The 18,792-nt window shown below is 41.7% G+C and overlaps 1 protein-coding gene across 1 annotated transcript in view; it reads right to left on the bottom strand.

Annotated features, from left to right (window-relative positions):
- DNAH11 (dynein axonemal heavy chain 11) overlaps nt 1-18,792 on the bottom strand; it is a 162,531-nt gene that overhangs the window by 98,184 nt on the left and 45,555 nt on the right. The window contains 11 exon segments of the mRNA XM_059818829.1: nt 1,784-1,844; nt 1,846-1,913; nt 4,775-4,922; nt 8,182-8,330; nt 9,414-9,548; nt 10,087-10,136; nt 10,139-10,242; nt 10,883-10,983; nt 12,382-12,576; nt 12,705-12,797; nt 15,859-15,997. Of these exon segments, the coding sequence (XP_059674812.1) occupies nt 1,784-1,844; nt 1,846-1,913; nt 4,775-4,922; nt 8,182-8,330; nt 9,414-9,548; nt 10,087-10,136; nt 10,139-10,242; nt 10,883-10,983; nt 12,382-12,576; nt 12,705-12,797; nt 15,859-15,997 (1,243 nt within the window).

Here is an 18,792-nt window from a genome sequence, read left to right as displayed (position 1 = left end):
GGGGCTGCAGGGTGGCCTCTGTGAGGAGAGGATGGGGTCTGCTCCATGCTGGACTTGCTGGTTCCAGCCAGCTCCAACAGACCCACTGTGGGACACTGCTGAGCCCCTCAGCCAAGCTGGTGCTGCCTCAGGGAAAACATATTCAAGAAAGCGCAGAAAGACTGAGAAACAGCAGAACACCAAGGTCAGAGGAAGAGGAGGAAGAAGAGGAGAAGCTCCACGTTGTTGGAGCAGATACCCACACTGCAGCCCCCTGAGGACCCCATGCTGGAGCAGGTGAGTGTGCCCTGAAAGGCTGCAGCCCATGGAGAGCCCATGCTGGAGCAAGGGTAAAGCGTGAGAAGAAAGGAGTGGCAAAGAGAAACCACTGTGTACTGACTGTAACCCCCCACCCACCTACACTGCTTGGAGTGGGGGAGTAGGGAGTCAGGAGTGAAGGAGTGAGGCTGAGCTTGGGGGGTGGAAGGGGGAAAGATTGTGTTTTAATGTTTGCCTTTGTTTCTCGCTACCTGAATCCATTTCAATTGGCAAATTAAATTAATTTTCCCCAAATCAAGTCTGTTTTGCCCATAAGAGTAACTGCTTACCAATATCCCTGTCTTCATTTTGACCCACAAGCTTTTTTAGCCTATTTTCTCCCTCGACCCTGGCTGAGGACTGGGAGCGAGAGCGCGGCTGGGCAGGTATCTGGCTGTTCAGCAAGGCTAACCCACCACACATCCAGACCAAATATTTTATTTCCTAAAACTTCTAAATTCAATTTAAATGTACAAAACTGCGATACCACAGAGATTGCTTGCTTCAGACGAGACCTTCCACAGTATGTCTACAGAACAGCAAGTCTTTTTGAAGGAAAGGAAAACAGATGTTAAGATGACCAAAAAGATCTTCCCAGACTCTTGATGCAATAATGCGTTGCTTCTGATTCTTCAACTTACGCAAGGTGCTCCTTTACCAATGGATGATGCACTTATCAATTTGTTCCTTCACAAGGGCTTAATCTAATTTAAACAGCAGTAAAGCCAACTATTTTTTAGCCTTTAATAGGCAAGTATGACTAGGTATTTCTCAAGAAATCAAGGTTTATCTAAGCAAAACACCGTCAAGTAATTGTAGAGTTTTAGAACTTTCTTCCTGAATTTTTTTTTTTTTTTCCAAAATCTTTAGTGGGAGTGGTGGTGTTGGGTTGACGGTTGGACTTGATGATCTTACGGGTCTTTTCCAACTGTAGTGATTCTGTGATTTTGTAGCATCACAACAAAACATCTCTGTAAGAGGAATGCATTGTAATGCTTTGCTTATATCTACATTTCCCAGTATAAATCCAACAGGTGTGATTAAACATACATCTGTCCAGCCCTTTACTAAATGCTTTAATTCTGGTAGGCATGACCCTCATATTACTTTTTGTTGCTTGCTAGGGACTTTAGTATAGATAAAAAAGTACAACCGGTAACACTTCCTTAAGTAAACACATCTTCTCTATGCATGGTAAATGACTCTGCATGCAGTCTTGCACTGCAGGCAGTCAGCTCTCTCCGGTCAAGTTAGCTCATTTACAGATGAGCTCTGACAGCTAAAATACACAGTACTGCAGGACAACAAATCAGATGCATGGCCATTGGCCTGCACCTCCTAACAGTATTAGTGAATAGAAACCTGCATATACCTATATACACACACACATATGTATTTATATCTGTTTAAATATGTGGGTACGTGTGTGTATATATGTCTGTTTTTCAAGCACAGTGAGATACTGTGGTCATTTTCATTAACTTACCTGATCTCACGAGTGTGCCCCACCAAACGCCCAAATACAAGCAAAGACAAAATACGTCTCAGAGCTCTCTGGAGCAATCCTTTGGCACATTTTCAAGGGGCAACAAACAATCCAGCAGAGAACAGAGTGTCTACAATAAATATGTGAAGAGTGTGACCTGTGAGTCTTACTGCATCGGAAGGTGACAGTGACCTCAAGAAAGTATTTAAATTTTAAGTAGTGAGACTGCAACACTTTGCTGTGCTTCCTTATTGTCTAGGAGCTCCTTTCAGAGTCAGGGGCATAAAGAGGTCTTCTGATAAAATATACCAAAATATCTTCATTCTACACTACTTAAAGCAAGGTATATGAAGAAGATGACACAGTTCAGGCATGTACGTTATGGCAAATTCTTAACACTCATACTCAATAATTAGTCTTCTCCTCTCATATTGACTTATTTAGAAGCAGGCAAACACTCAGAAGACTTGAGAATTACAAGGCATATTAAGCAAATTTAAAATGTCAACATAAGGATGTGCAGTATCAGATCGTTTATACATGAAACAGCTCAGCTCCATTCTTTAACAAAGTTTAATAATGTAGGGCCTCATTATCAGAGTATGAGAGTAACTAACTAATGAATTTAGTGAGCATTTAATTATAGAAAGAGGCAGAATGCTCCTATAGAGAGATGAAATGGCTAGCCCTAAGACATTACTAACAGAAGCAACACAAGAACCGAGATGTCAGGGAATTACATGCAGTTCCATAAACACAGAATCACAGAATCACTACGGTTGGAAAAGACCTGTAAGATCATCAAGTCCAACCTGGAGGGAAAAAAAAAAAAAAAAAAAACCAACAAAAAAAACCACCCCACACCAAAAACCCACCACACAACAACAACAAGCCACAACCCACCCAACACCACACAGCACCGTGTCCATCAAGCTACATCCCACAATGCCACATCCACACGCTCCTTGAATATCTCCAGGGAGGGTGACTCTACCACCTCCCTGGGCAGCCTATTCCAATGTTTCACTACTCTCTCAGTGAAGAACTTTTTCCTAATGTCTAGCCTGAACCTCCCCTGGCGCAACTTGAGGCCATTTCCTCTTGTCCTGTCGCTAGTCACTTGGGAGAAGAGACCAACATCCACCTCCCTGCAACCCCCTGTCAGGTAATTGTAGAGAGCGATAAGGTCTCCCCTCAGCCTCCTCTTCTCCAGGCTAAACAACCCCAGCTCCCTCAGCCGCTCCTCATAAGACTTGTGCTCCAGACCCCTCACCAGCTTCGTCGCCCTTCTCTGGACACGCTCCAGCACCTCAATGTCCTTCTTGTAGTGAGGGGCCCAAAACTGAACACAGGATTCAAGGTGCAGCCTTACCAGAGCCGAGTACAGAGGCATGATCACCTCCCTGCTCCTGCTGGCCACACTGTTTCTGATACAGGCCAGGATGCCATTGGCCTTCTTGGCCACCTGGGCACACTGCTGGCTCATCTTCAGCCGGCTGTCGACCAACACCCCCAGGTCCTTTTCTGTGGGGGAGCTTTCCAGCCACTCGTCCCCAAGCCTGTAGCGTTGCCTGGGGTTGTTGTGGCCGAAGTGTAGAACCCGGCATTTGGCCTTATTGAACTTCATCCGGTTGGCCTCAGCCCATCGATCCAGCCTGTCCAGATCCCTCTGCAGAGCCTTCCTGCCCTCCAGCAGATCAACACTCCCGCCCAACTTGGTGTCGTCAGCAAACTTGCTGAGGGAGCACTCTATCCCCTCATCCAGATCATCAATAAAGACATTAAACAAGACCGGTCCCAAAACTGAGCCCTGGGGGACTCCGCTTGTGACCGGCCGCCAGCTGGATTTCACCCCATTCACCACAACCCTCTGGGCTCGGCCATCCAGCCAGTTTTTTACCCAGCGAAGAGTGTACCTGTCTAAACCACGGGCCGCCAGCTTCTCTAGGAGAATACTGTGGGGAACAGTGTCAAAGGCTTTGCTGAAGTCCAGGTAGACAACATCAACAGCCTTTCCCTCATCCACTAGGCGGGTCACCTGGTCATAGAAGGAGATCAGGTTGGTCAAGCAGGACCTGCCTTTCATGAACCCATGCTGGCTTGGCCTGATCCCTTGGTTGTCCTGCACGTGTCCCGTGATCGCCCTCAAGATGAGCCTCTCCATAACCTTCCCCAGCACTGAGGTCAGGCTGACAGGCCTGTAGTTCCCCGGATCCTCCTTCCGACCCTTCTTGTAGATGGGCGTCACGTTGGCAAGCCTCCAGTCATCCGGGACCTCCCCTGTTGACCAGGACTGTTGATAAATGATGGAGAGCGGCTTGGCAAGCTCCTCCGCCAGCTCCCTCAGCACCCTTGGGTGGATGCTATCAGGCCCCATAGACTTGCGAGTGTCCAGGTGGCATAGCAGGTCGTTAACTGCTTCCTCCTGGATCATGGGGAGCCTATTTTGCTCTCCATCCCTGTCATCCAGCTCAGGGAGACGGATACCCTGAGGATACCTGGTGTGGCTGTTAAAGACTGAGGCAAAGAAGGCATTAAGTACCTCAGCCTTTTCCTCATCCTTCGTGACAATGTTCCCCGCCGCATCCAGTAGAGGATGGAGATCCTCCTCGGCTCTCTTTTTGTCGTTAATGTATTTATAGAAGCTTTTTTTGTTGTCCCTCACGACCGTGGCCAGGTTGAGCTCTAGCTGGGCTTTCGCCTTCCTAATTCCCTCCCTGCATGACCTAACGAGGTCCTTGTATTCTTCTTAACACACTACATTTCTTTTTGTTACAGTGGACTGCTACAACATGAAACCTCTGAATCCCTGTAAGTCTCCAAAATAAGGGTCCAGGTTCAATATATAAGAGCCTCTCAATTTCATCTCACATACGTTTCAGATACATGGTAATTTTAAGCATTTTTACTCCTGTATTGGACCACATGCTCAGTGGATGTTTCAGAAACACTGTTTCTAAAAATATAAATAGTTTTAATCCTAATGCATACCTGAACCATACTATTTTCAGAAATAGGAGTAGCAGTTTTAAATCTTGTTCTGAGTTGTTCTAAGTAAGGAGGCACATATTCAAAGAGAACAGTCGAGTTAGCCTTTTCGGATTGGTATCTCCTTGTTTCTATCCAGCTAGCAACATACCTGCAAAACAAATTGCAAAGCAACCAATTTTTTATCAGAGGGAAGTTGAAAAAATACAAAATTTCTTCCCTCTAGCTTTGAAATGCAAACTTTTGTTGACTTTTGAGAACTGTTTGTGACTGCCTTTAGTGCAATGCACAAATACTACTTCACTGGCTGTAAATCAGACATAAGTGCCGCCAGCCTTACAACATTTTTATTTGTTCATGCAAAGGTCATCATGCTGCGGCATTTCTAAGAGCTATTATGATAGTTGAGCACACCAGCATGTAGCTATACTTCTTTTCTTTGACTGTGTGCTTTATTCCAGGGACGGCAGGGAGAAAGGACCTAGATGATAGTTTGCTCCCGCTTTCAGAGGGCTGCGCCACCAAAAAGCAGGTGGGAGCAAGGATTCTGTATTTGTTTTACATTGTTTGAGAACAGACTATTTAAAATACCAGTGTGTAAGCTGTACACAAGACAAAGGATTACCCAAGTCCAACATAACTTGCATTGCAGATAACTACAGTGGTATATATAACCCAGCCTGGCTGAGAAGTCTGGCTCTATGTAATCAAGACAGAAAAGTAAACCTTCTCATCTGCTAGTTTGTATCACAACCAAGTCTAAGATTCCTTATCATTACTCTAACTAGAGCATATGCTTCAGATTAGCAGCCACATACCTGTATATATAGGAGCGTGTCCAGAGAAGAGCGACAAAGCTGGTGAGGGGTCTGGAGCACAAGTCTTATGAGGAGCGGCTGAGGAAACTGGGGTTGTTCAGCCTGGAGAAGAGGAGGCTGAGGGGAGACCTTCTCGCTCTCTACAGTTACCTGAAAGGGGGTTGCAGAGAGGTGGGTGCTGGTCTCTTCTCCCAAGTGACAAGTGATAGGACAAGAGGAAATGGCCTCCAGTTGTGCCAGGGGAAGCTTAGACTGGATATCAGGAAAAATTTCTTTACTGAGAGAGTGGTGAAACACTGGAACAGGCTGCCCATGGAGGTGGTGGAGTCAGCATCACTGGAGGTGTTCAAGGAACGTGTGGACGTGGCATTGTGGGACATGGTTTAGTTGGCATGGTGGTGTTGGGTTGATGGTTGGACTTGATGATCTTACAGGTCTTTTCCAACCTTAGTGATTCTGTGATATTCCAAAGGATTAGGCAATTTTATCCCCTGCTCATGTTCACACAGTATTAGTCAAACACAGTCTAAACCAATTTACTCATTCACAGCTATTCTATTTGGACAGTTTGTTGCCTACTGTTTCCATCTCTACAGTCCTCTCTTTGCTGTGAGAGATCGTATTGCCTCTCTACATCCTCACCAATCCTCTGATCCTCATCACCCTAGGTGGTCAGCTTGTACAGACTCAAGCTGTTTAATTAATTTCTCCTGCTGACAAGATTTCTTTGGGAAATATGTGCACTGAAGGCTTCTTATTCCCAGTGGCACACAACTCTAACACAGACAGAACTGACCAAAATGTTGATGACATATTGGAACACTGCAAAATTGAATTTTGACATGAAACAGCAGTAATGCTGCTTGAAAATAAAAACACCGACTCAAAAATATTAAAAAGATCCACTTCTTACTAAAATTTGTAAGAACTATTTTGGATCAGCTCAACAAATGCAAAAGGAAAATATCACATTGGACTGCTTCAAGTTAATGCATTGTGCCTTGACCAGCTAAATTCTGTTTTATACATGGAAACCCATATTCTTTAGAAAATATTGTTCTCATAATTAATTTGCATGAAGCATAGATATAAAACAAGTTAAAAGAGCAGTACTGTGATCCAAAGGAGAAACAAAAAGCCAAGCTGTTGTAAACTAGTGTCCTTAACAGTATCAAAGATGGTGACAATTATTAAAAAACTGTCAGAGAACAGTAGCCAAGTTACTCACGTCTTGCTACTACCAAATTTGCATTACAAAAAGCAGACAGTCAGTTCACTACTTGTATTGGGTTTGCATGGCAAGGTTTTGGCAGCGGGACCAGACTACAGGGGTGGCTTCTGTGAGAAGCTGCTAGAAGCTTCCCCTATGTACGATGGGGCCAACGCAAGCTGGCTCCAAGATGGACCCGCCGCTGGCCAAGGCCGCCAGCGATGATGGTAGCACCTCTGGGATAGCATATTTAAGAAGAGGGGGAAAAACTGCTGCGCAACGGCAGCTGGAGAAGAGAGGAGTGAGAATAAGTGAGAGAAACAACTCTGCAGACACCAAGGTCAGTGAAGAAGGAGGGGGAGGGGGTGCTCCAGGCGCCAGAGCAGAGATTCCCCTGCAGCCCGTGGTGAAGACCATGGTGAGGCAGGCTGTCCCCTGCAGCCCATGGAGGTCCATGGTGGAACAGATATCCACCTGCAGCCTGTGGAGGACCCCATGCCGGAGCAGGTGGATGCGCCTGAAGGAGGCTGTGACCCTGTGGATAGTCTGCCCTGGAGCAAGCTCCTGGCAGGACCTGTGGACCCATGGAGAGAGAGAAGCCGACGCTGGAGCAGGTTTGCTGGCAGGACTTGTGACCCCGTGGGGGACCCATGATGGAGCAGTCTGTTCCTGAGGGACTGCACTCCATGGGAAGGACCCATATTGGAGAAGTTCGTGGAGGACTGTCTCACATGGGAGGAACCCCACGCTGGAGCAGGGGAAGAGTGTGAGGAGGAAGGAGGGGCAGAGACAACGTGTGATGAACTGACCAAAACCCCCATTCCCCCTCCCCCTGCGCTGCTCAGGGGGAGGAGGCAGAGAATTCAGGAGTGAAGTTGAGCCTGGGAAGAAAGGAGGGGTGAGGAGAAAGTGTTTTTAAGATTTGGTTTTATTTCTCATTACCCTACTCTGATTTTGATTTGTAATAAATTAAATTAATTTCCCCGAGTCGAGTCTGTTTTGCCTGTGATGGTAGTTGCCAAGTGATCTCCCTGTCCTTATCTCAACTCATGAGTCTTTTGTCATATTTTTCTTCCCCCTGTCCAGTTGAGGAGGGGGGAATGATACAGCGGCTTGGTGAGCACTTGGCGTCCAGCCAGGGTCAACTCACCACGCTACTGCTTTAATTAAGCAGTACACCTAAGATGGGAAAATAAAACACTGAACTAATGGTGAAATTTTCTGAACTGCATATTTGAGAATATACATGGCCACCAATTAAATCATCCCACTATTATCAGAATAAAAACTAGAAAGAAGAATTAATATAAATAATGGAGTCTACTCCCATCAATCTTCAAGATGTATCTTGAAAATGCTAACTAATATCATCAGATAGTCACGGATTCCGCCCCAGGTTCTGGGTGTTCACGAAGAGAATACCAGCTCTGGATACTGTAGCTGGGGTAGCAGCTCTTAAATGGTGTACCTCAAATAGCAGCTGCATTGACGGAGTCATAGGCACAAGTTCATTGCTTCTAAGGGTCAGAACCTAGAAATCATCAGTAAATTTTTCAACAAAAGCAAGTTAAGATACACTGTCTAACAAGAACATGATCAGCGCAATCGTGTTTATCATAGCCCTACAAAGGAGAAAGGATTACCTGCAACACCGTGCATATACACTGTTTCTTGAACGCAGCTAAACAAACTTTAGTCGAAAATGGCTGTAGTTTTTTACTTCAGAAACACAGAGGAGGACAAATTCAAAAGGTTTTACTTGATCTTGTATGAGTTTAATTCATTCAAAAGATGACCAGCCTGTTTCACCAATGTGAGTTCTCATGAAAGCTACTAAAAGCAGGGAGGCAAAGTCTCTCTCAGTGTCAACGGAACTAAACAGAAAATTATTCAGAGCAGGAGCCTAAACTTAGGTGCTCTGAAATATCCCTTGGAAAAGCCACTTTCTGTTCATTAGCTAAAGTTAGGCTATGTGGCTAGCCACAGACAGACACCTTGCTAAGCAACCAGAGACCATGTCACTAGATAGGTTCAAGTTCTTAAGACAGGAAAGCTTAAGAGAATGGGCTAAATGACAATAGCCTTCCTAAGGTTACATTCAGATTTTAGATTTGGACTTTGTTACATTACAGCAGTTCAGACAGCCAAAAAAATTGGTTTAGCGGTATTGACTAATAGGACAGGAATAAGTCTGGATACTACTGCTAGTTCTGACTTATTTAGGTTTCCTAACATTAGCCTTCCTTAGTACAGTGATGCAAGGACTTCACTTATGGAATCTTAAATCTGTTTTACCGAGAGGCTTTCCAAATACCAGTTTCAATAATCTTATGATTGACATCTTGAATTACATCAACTCATACACTAGGAGGCACAATCACCCTTACAGTATACGTAGGCTACCTTAAGCCTTTTTGTTGTACAAAATAGGCAAGACACAATGTGTTACGCAGATGCTAAAATATTACTTAGCAATAGTGAAAACCAAAGAAATTATAAGAATGGAAGAAAAAAGGAGCGCACACTGCAAAACTATCTCCAGAAAAATAAAGGAAGAAGAAAATGTGAAAACAGGTAGAGGGGAAGCCACTGTACTTGCTTCTCAATTGCTCACCTTGTTATCATCCATAACAGTGCTGAGTAACTCAATCCACACAGGATCTATATCTCCATCTAAAACTAACCATTTTGGCCCCTCATGGGTAATACTAGCTTGCTCTCTCAGAAGAGATGACAGGACACCTGCAAATTATATTTCAATAGAATCCCATCACTTTAATGCTTAAATAACAACACTGCACAGTAATCAAAACTTCAGAAGAATTAATGCATCACTGAAACAAGAAGCTTTTGTAGCATCAAAACCACGCTTTTTTCATTTGCTTGCTTATTAGGTAGTTATTCAAAGTAAAATAAAAAAAAATTCAGTGAACACTTGATACAGCAAAATGACTGCATTTTATGTAAAAATGACCTTCAGTTTTGATTACAGAAGAGTATGTCATTAGTCTTAGTGATATGGGTGAGATATGGGATGTTTCATGGGTTTGGGGAGAAAATAACTTGCCCTTTAAGACAGCTGAATCAGCATCACTCAGGCTAGTACTTTTCTGTCTGCTAGCATCCTGCCCTGCCTCCAGTCTTACCACAACCACCAGTGTGCTCTGCACCCACATCTCATTGCATCAAAACACAGAAAAATGCAACAATTTGGTCTCTAACACCTTCACCAAATTCTGGCATTGTCCATTTCTGATGGAGAACGATGCCTCTAGGAACAGGTCCTAGTAAGAACACGTGTGCTACTTACCATCTTTCCATTCTTGGGTTGCATGTGTATAAAACCAAACAGTTCATCAGCTGTCAGAACTTTTGGGTTAAGGTCATTCTAAACAGGCTTTTGTTTCATGTTCACATATGCATGATGCAGAATTTTCAAGCACCTGAAGAGGAGGCATAGGCTGCACATTAGTAATACAACAGGAATCTTTGACTTTCTTCCTGAACTGGGTCTCTGACTGCAAATCCCTGCACTCAATCAACTATTCACCTTGATTTACTCATGGCCTCTGTGCTAATTTAGCCCCAAACTTCCATTAAGCTTAAGGATAGGAAAGGAGAATCCCATTCTGAAATGGCTGTACTCTGCCATCGATCTTCTCTAACAGAAAGTGTTGAATGGGGAAGAAAATCCAGACAGCTGCCAACATTCAGTAGCAGAAATGGGCAAGCATTATATATTAGAAGTATTTGTCTAGTGTTTTGGCAATATATTCCACTATTTCTGTCTAGAAGCCTAATTAAAACATCCTGCTTCTCTTTCCAGAACAAAGTATTACTTAGTCTCTCTGTCAAATTGAATGCTCATTACTTGGTGCCATGATTAATTTTCCTTTGGGACATGCAAAAACCACATAAAATGTAGAATTTGCCTGTAACATTTAAGCCTTCCCATTGCACATCATGTGGCTGACTGGCTGGACTGAACAGTGTGTTATTATACCACAGCCTAAGGCAAAGGCAACATGCAGAATGTTTTCTGCAAGAACCATGGCAATTTCTTTACAATATAAGATAGAAAACATGCTGCATAGGTAGGCAGGTACCTTACTCTTTCCTGTCCCCGCATTTCCAATGACAAACAAAGAGTGACGCACTGCCAGTAGCTCCTCCAGCTGAACAACCTACCACACAGAACGGATGCACGGTGAACACCTTTCCCCTCCTGTGGCCTGCTAAACAATCACCCCCTTCATCTTCCTATTCCCTTTAACAGGATAAATGGACTTACACCTTCTTGGCAGACTTGCCTCAGCTGAGCTGATGCTGCATCAAGCAACATCATTTGTCTCCCAGAAAATGGGAAGAGAATTGGCTTAAATTAATGAAAGCAGTTATCTCAACAAGTGAGAGCAAATCTTATTCTGCTATACAGCCATACAGTCCAGTAGGATTGTGCCAACACAGGGATACAGAACAATTATCACAATTTTGCCATCAATTTAGCAGAGTGAATTCCACACTCAGAACAGCTGTGCAGCTGTAATTTGGTAAAATACAAAATCAGTCCACTAAAGTAACACACTTCTTTCAAAGAAATACTTCTGTGAGCTGCAGAATGAAAATAGCTTGGATGCTTATGAATTTCTGTCTTAGTAAAGAGCATCCAAACTGAATTTCTAAAGTCCAATAGGAACAAGTCCATGTTCCTCAGTGCTCACCTTCTGATTCACCCAGTTAGCAGGAATCAAAATCCTCTATAGAAGGCTGATTGCAAAGTTCATAATACCACAAGGTATAGCTTATTGTCTTTCACCCTTCCGTCAGGATAATGCAACAAGATAGACTACAGCAGAAAATCCTTTATAAATCCTGAGATCAGTCACATTTAACCAGCTTGGTTATTTCAGTTTCCAGTAAACCCTAATACAGGAAAGCAGATGTGGATGTTCCTTGAACGAGGGTGGGAATATATTTTCTTAGAGTCCAAATAAGCACACTTTTTATTTGGTCCATACACTAACCAGTGTTTCCAAATTTCACCTTTTCACCCTGTCTGTAATTCAAACTAAAATTAGTGTTTAAATTTAGCTTAGAGACAACTAATTACGAGTATACATGCATACGTGTGCATACATGTTTTGCTATGTGTATAGCACAATGTGCATTATATTATACAGAAATACCAGGACACACAAAAATTTCATGTAGCCATGGGCATTCCAAATCCACACCTTCTTATTTATATGGTTTTGCTCCCTTATTCTTTTTTCCTCCCTATAAATAATCAGCAACAATTAATTTGCTACCAAGTACAAATGCTTCGTACTGTACACAAACAAAGAAGTTTGTCAGTGTAGACAGCTTTTTTGAATGGGATACGCATTTCCTTATGGGCATATTTATCATCCTGAGGCACACTACTGCCATGACAAAATGCCTTTGAAATATTGAGACATTGAGGACACCTTATCAATACTGTAACATACTCAAAAATAATCTTCATGTCTAATACAACCCATTTGTAATTATTTTGATTGAAACTCTTAAGGGGAGTAATTATAGGCAATGAATTCGTCTACTTTGAGAATAAAGCTCTCTTCAGGCTGCAAGTGAAGCTCCGGGGTAGATTGTTTAACCATCTGTTCAAATTGCAGGTTCCTCTTCCTTGGAACATCCAGACCTGGAAACAGGTCACTGATCAGGCCCGTGAAAACTGGGATATCATCTGTCACTATTTTAGGCAAATTGAAGTCTCTCGAGGCTCTCATAAGCACCTGGAAAAGGATGGTAAACCACGTATCGCAAGCATTAACTCCTTCTCTTTTTAGGATTCTGTTTTTATTCAAAGGCAAAACACCAGAAACAGCTACTACTCTTACGTGCTTTTAAGTGAAGATTTGACCTGATCCTTAGGTCTGTTCTCATCTCCTCATTTCAGTGAGTCAGCAACCACCAAAACAGACTTGATAGCACGAAGTCCCCAGTCATAATGGTCCTGTGAAAACATTTTAACTAGTCGCGTTAGCACAGGAAAAAACTAAGCGTTAACGTTTATGAAGAAAACAATGTGTTTACACACAGAGTAAAATGACACATTTTCATTCCCTTGTAGTCTTCACAGAATCACATAACCACTACGGTTGGAAATGACCTGTAAGGTCATCAAGTCCAACCATCAATCAACACCACCATGCCCATGTCTTGTAGTGGTTTGGGCCAGTGTTGGAAGTCTAGTAAAGAAAAAACAAAAAAGGGTGAAATATGTATATCTATCTAATTTTTAGTATTCCACCACCTTCTTCATCATTTTTAAATGGCAAAATTTGCACCATTGAGTATTATTGTATTCATTGCAACTATACCTCCATGATGAAACAAGGCAAGCAAAAAATTGCTGCCAAACTTCTACTAATTTTACCTGATACTATCAATACTTTTCTGTTTCCAAAAGAGAAGATTGGACAGACTATCAAGCCATTTTGCAAACAGCTCCAATACCAAAATTAAAGGAAAAGGGAAACAGATGGGTACTCAGCCTAGATGAAAAGCCTAGAAACATTTGGTAAGTGAAGGCCAGAGAAAAAGCCTGTATCTTCCCCTAAGCCCTGCAGGTGGGAAGGCAGATATCCAATGCAGAAGGCACAACTTTTTGATCACACCTAGGCTCTTCAATCCCTCTTCCTCCTTTTTCCAGAGCTGTGTAACATTCACCTCTTTCCCTTTCCTTTCTAGGTAGCATAGAAGTAGAAAGAGAAGAAGTTTGAAACATTTTGGAGATTTAAACAATTTGAACAACAGCAGCTTGTACAGTTGAAGGAAGCACCCCAAGAGCCAATTTTGCAATGAAAGGGTCTACCACGAAGTTACAGCTCTCTAAATTTAAGGCTACACCTACACTTAAAGGTGTTCTCGCAGCTCATGTACAGATTCCAGGTGGCTAATTCTGGTATAACCAGCAGTGGGACCAGCTACTGTAAGAGCAGCTGGGTAAGCATGAGGATAATCAGCTCCTCCCTGACCTCTGTGCTGCTGCAGCCGGGAGTTACACAGCCACCATCTCCTTATGTTAGCACACATCACATTGCTCATGGTGGTCTACAGTTTCCTTAGTGTGCACACACTACCCCTCCCTCAATTTCAAAACCCCATCTCAGGTTGCAACTACCCTGCTGTCATTACCCAAACTGGCAGGCAGTCAGGTAGGGTTTCAGAATATTAGCTGCAACCACAGCTAGGACTTCAATATAAATACAGCCTAGTTGGTATTATTACCTAAACAAACAAAAAAACCCCCACCCACCACAAAAAAAACCCCACAACCAAAAAAAGGGGGAAACAAAACCAGTAGCAAACCCGCAAGTTAACAACATATAATGCTTAGAAGATGTCACTATCACCTTCCATGATAGTGGCACTATGAATCAAATGCACAAAATTTATCACAAAGAAGAAAAAACAAAAAGCAATTTTCAGCTTCAGAATAGTTCATCATCAGTAAGAAAAACTGTCATTTTTTTCTGAAGTACTAAAGATGCTGAGCATCCACAATGAAAATGAGTCTCTGCATTTTATAAATGTTACACCTAAGCAAAGGAGTTAAACATGGAGATGGTTAGGAAAATAGGAAAATTTAGGAACATACTGGGCTTAATGAGCTTTTGCTTAGATTTAGGTAAGATTATTTTTTTTCCCCAAATTTTTTGTTGGTTTGCTGTCTGATGGGTTGTTAAAGAGCAAGCTATGCATCTTTACAGCAGCCTGCTGTGTGGATTGTCCAGTGCACAAGGACTTTAAGATATCCAAGCTATTTACCATGGCATGACAGAACCAGAAGTCCCTTCCTTCACAGCATATGCACTGAAAGAAAGCCCTGATAACTATGTTCTGAAGCAGTTTTCATAGGCTAGGATCCTAGTGCCCCAAAGGTATATTGAGAACCCTAAAAGCTCCAACACTGGACCAATATTTTCAGAGCTCTCTGAACTTCTGTATATTTTCTGCAGCAGCTCAGAATTTTAGTCAAAGGGATTTGATTTCTCCTGTTTCCATTAGAAGTAAAACAAATAAGATAAAATAATAAACAAACAAGAACTTTCTAGTTTTTGTTTTAAGTGTTAATATTATTATTACTATGGCAAACAATTGTACAAGTGATTTTTCAGAATTCAGAAAATTACTCCAGGACAAAATAATCATTAGAGCTGAGGAATCCCTGTTCTAGTAAAGCAGACAATATTGCTGTCTTAAGATATACAATGTTCAAATTCATTATCTCTAGAAACATTGCAAGAATGTGTCAGGAAAGCTTCAGTATATTCAGAGATAATTTCAAAATTATGCAGGCATGAAAATAAAGTTGCTTTTGCTTTCATAATGGCCCTGCTTGTTAGAGTTTATGGCTTAAGGTTGAAGGGTTCTCTGAGTTCTTGTTCCCCTAATGAAACTGAATATTAAGAATGTCTTGTGAAAAATTATACAGTTGGAAATGAGTAGACAGCATACATACAGGGAAGAAATTATAAACCTTCCAAGTTCTACAAGTTGTAGATTTTTAAGATCATTATTCTGAATATGAATTTTTTTCTAGTATAATAATTACCTTATTTAGCAATGCTTTGGTTCCATTTTTCAAACAGTCCTCCACTGCATTTACTGGGGAAAGTTTAAAGAAACATTCTTCTAAATAGAATATGTTATTTGTTTTTCAGAATATTTCCTACTCTGCTATAAGCTTTTTCTCCTCTCCAACAGATAGTTATATTTCTAATATAGGTATTACACAACAGCACGATGTAGTTCAGCCATCCCAGGTGCAAAGCAGTGATATACAATTATTTAATGCAAAATTAATGCATTACAAATGTCCCAAGATCATACCTGATCGGGACCAAATGTCCTAATTCATACTTGACAATTTAATAAGGATGGACATGTGATTTAAAGTGTCTTCAAAATAAAAGATAAGACCCCTATTATTATACAATACCCAACCGCACTGGTATGGAGTATGTGTTAATTAACATGTATGAAACCCAGAAGCCCGAAGACACCCTCACCGGTTTAGAAAGCAGTTCCCTGCAGAGAGTACACAAGGTAACAAACTTCCTGGCTAGCAGACGTGCATCAATAAACCCTTCAGCAACCAACATAATTTCAGAGATCAGTTCAAGGTCAGGGACAACCATGGCACAGGGTCTAAGGAGGAAAACAAACCTCCTAATCCAAGTACACAGATGAGTATTTAAACATGGTAATATTCTTAAATCAAATGACCGATGTGTGCAAACATTTTCAAAAACAGAGCTCGAGAGTCACAATTAAGAGTGTCAGTCAAAGCTAACAAGGACCCTACTTCAAAGTAAAAGGAGCTAATTAGGCACTGTTGATTGTTACTGTTCAGTAACACTGCTGTACACAAAGGAGGCAGCTGAGAAACGCAGGTACCACTGAAACTTAGAGCAGGCACAGTCTGCAGTGGCGTCACTTGCCACCAAGGACTGGAGGACACTGCCAGCAGCTGTACAGGGTCTGGAAGTCAAGTGCAACACCCTGCCATCGCTAAAAATGCCATCATTTTTTAAAGGACTTCGATTTTTTGGAGGGCTTTAGTGCTTTTATACAAAGTTATGGTTGCCTTTGGAGGCTTCGCTATTTGTTTCTTTTTCAAATACAGCCTTTAGTCAGAACTTTTAGAACAAAACCACAGCCATTTTAATGATATGAGAAAAATCTCCAATTAAAAAAGTAACACAAAACAATACTGCAAAGGCTGAACAATTTCCTCATAAAAAAAAAAAATCACTACTTAAGTTCCATGGTAGCAGGGAAGAGATCTTGAATTTTGTGTTCAGGTCAGCTACAAACCAGCAAATTTGTCCCTCAGAGCACTTCTCTTACTACTGACAAAGATTTCTTTTGTTCCCCATTCATATTTAAATATGACAAAATTAAGACCAGTGGTTTAGTCCAGCAGTATATTTCTGACAGAAATCAATAACATACAGTCTAGAAAAAGAGTTAGCACCCCTCTGTTAATCAATTTAAAGTAGATTATTCCCTAAGAAGCATTTCTTCATAAGCCCAAACAAGGGCTGCTATATGCATTGCAGTCAATTATAGAAAAATCATATGCTCTTCTACCTACCATAACCAATACCCTTCTCACAAACAGAATAACTGCTTGCACAAGAAATGTCAGGCTAGTAGTATTTAATATATCTTCCCTCCCTTGTGAGATTTGATTAGGTGGCAAATATGAGGAGTTAATGCTTTACCAGTTACCTCCTGCCTTTCCTGGGCATTGTACAATGGATAAGAGCTATTACAGACTTCAGCTACAGGGCTGAATTGTTAAGTCCCAAATGCAGCAGTTCATACTTCAATTCCAAAGGCTTTTTGTTTTACGTGACAACCAAGTAAAGGTAACAATTCAGCTCTATGTAGCAAGTACATTTTGAAAATAAAATAAAATTAAAAAACCAAAGCCAAAGAAAACCATAATAGAAAGCGCATAAAATAAAGCAATAATTTGACTTTAAGTAGAGACATTGTTAATTAATATTATTTCATATCCCTTACTCTTTTTTTCCCCAAATGAAATAAAAAAAGGGAACCATAAAAGTAATAAATGAACAACAGAAATAAATCACATGCATTTTCCATCCTCTGATAGTCCACTGGGAGATGAAACACCTGGTAGTAACAGGGAGTGATCCCTCCTGCTCTCTTGTCAAATACCGCATCTAGCTGACTGCAGAAAACGTGGCAGCCAAGGCAGCTGACTCTGTCGGAACGCAGAAAGCATGGCAGCCACACCGCACAGACATGGGTGGATGTGGCCCCTGTCACCCTGTCCTCCCTTGCGCAAGGTTCTGAATTGAGGGGGCACCCAACATTGTTCCCTTGGCGCGCACCAATCCTGCTTTGCCTTGAAGAGTTCTTAGACAGCGATTAATGAGAAGGCCTGGTAAAGCAACAGCTAAGTTGTGAGATATTAAAAACAACACTATGGGGAAGTGTGATGTATCTCTTGGGGTCTCCCTCCAATGTTTGCTAAAACCCAATTACAGGGTCTTATTCAGCGACAGTCTTTGCAGAAGCACATGAATTCAAATCCTAACCTCCTCCTTGTAGACAGATGTTACTGCTTGTTACAAATGACTAATTTAGGCTCAAAGAACAAGACAGCTAATTGCTGCTGCTGCCCAGTCCTGCCATTTGAAGCAGGATGTTTGGTTGGCAAGAGGATGAGATGTACCTGAGCAAACAGCATTCTAACTTTAGCAGACTTTATGTCTTTCTGCAGTGAAAGCATGAAGGAGTATTGTGTCAGGAATTCCATGGCTAAAGCAGAAATAATAAAATACACCAAAAACTTGATGTACTTTTAATACAGAAAAAAGTAGTACCTGTGTTTCAACTTGGTCACAGAAGCAACAGTGATGCCCAGTTCTGCCCTACGTTTCTGTCTTTTAAAAATCAAAGGGATTTATTGCTCAGAGAAGCAGTCCCCAGACAGCCTGGCCATGCCTTCCAGCTTGCCCCACTGAACTTCAATACATTGAGAAATGAAATCACAGAATCATTCTTTTTTTCAGGTCTTGATTAAACCAGTGAAAAGTATTAATGCAAGAGCAAGGATTTCAAGTGACAACTCTTTTTTAAGCAAGCCCTGCACCATTTAAGTCACCATTACCACATAGTTTATAGCACAGCTCCAACACTCTGTTGGAATAAACTGGCATAATTTTACTGCCCATCATGCCGGAGCAACGACTTCTGGAATTAATTTACTCTCCAAAACACCATTTCGATACAAACTTTCTGAGCACAGCATGCAAAATACAGTCAGAACTTTTGAATTTAAAACTTTCTTCCTTGAAATGTTAGTGTTAAGATATAAAGCATAAATATGTACTTTAAGAAAAAGATAATGGTCTGTCCTACAGTGTCCAAAAACATACAAATTTTTTTGCTGTGCGCTATACTTT

This window comes from Gavia stellata, chromosome 6 (assembly GCF_030936135.1).
Source record: "Gavia stellata isolate bGavSte3 chromosome 6, bGavSte3.hap2, whole genome shotgun sequence".
In the NCBI taxonomy this organism is placed as follows: domain Eukaryota; kingdom Metazoa; phylum Chordata; class Aves; order Gaviiformes; family Gaviidae; genus Gavia; species Gavia stellata.
Note: the sequence above shows the minus strand (reverse complement) of the source record. Positions and strands in the feature narration are given on the sequence as shown.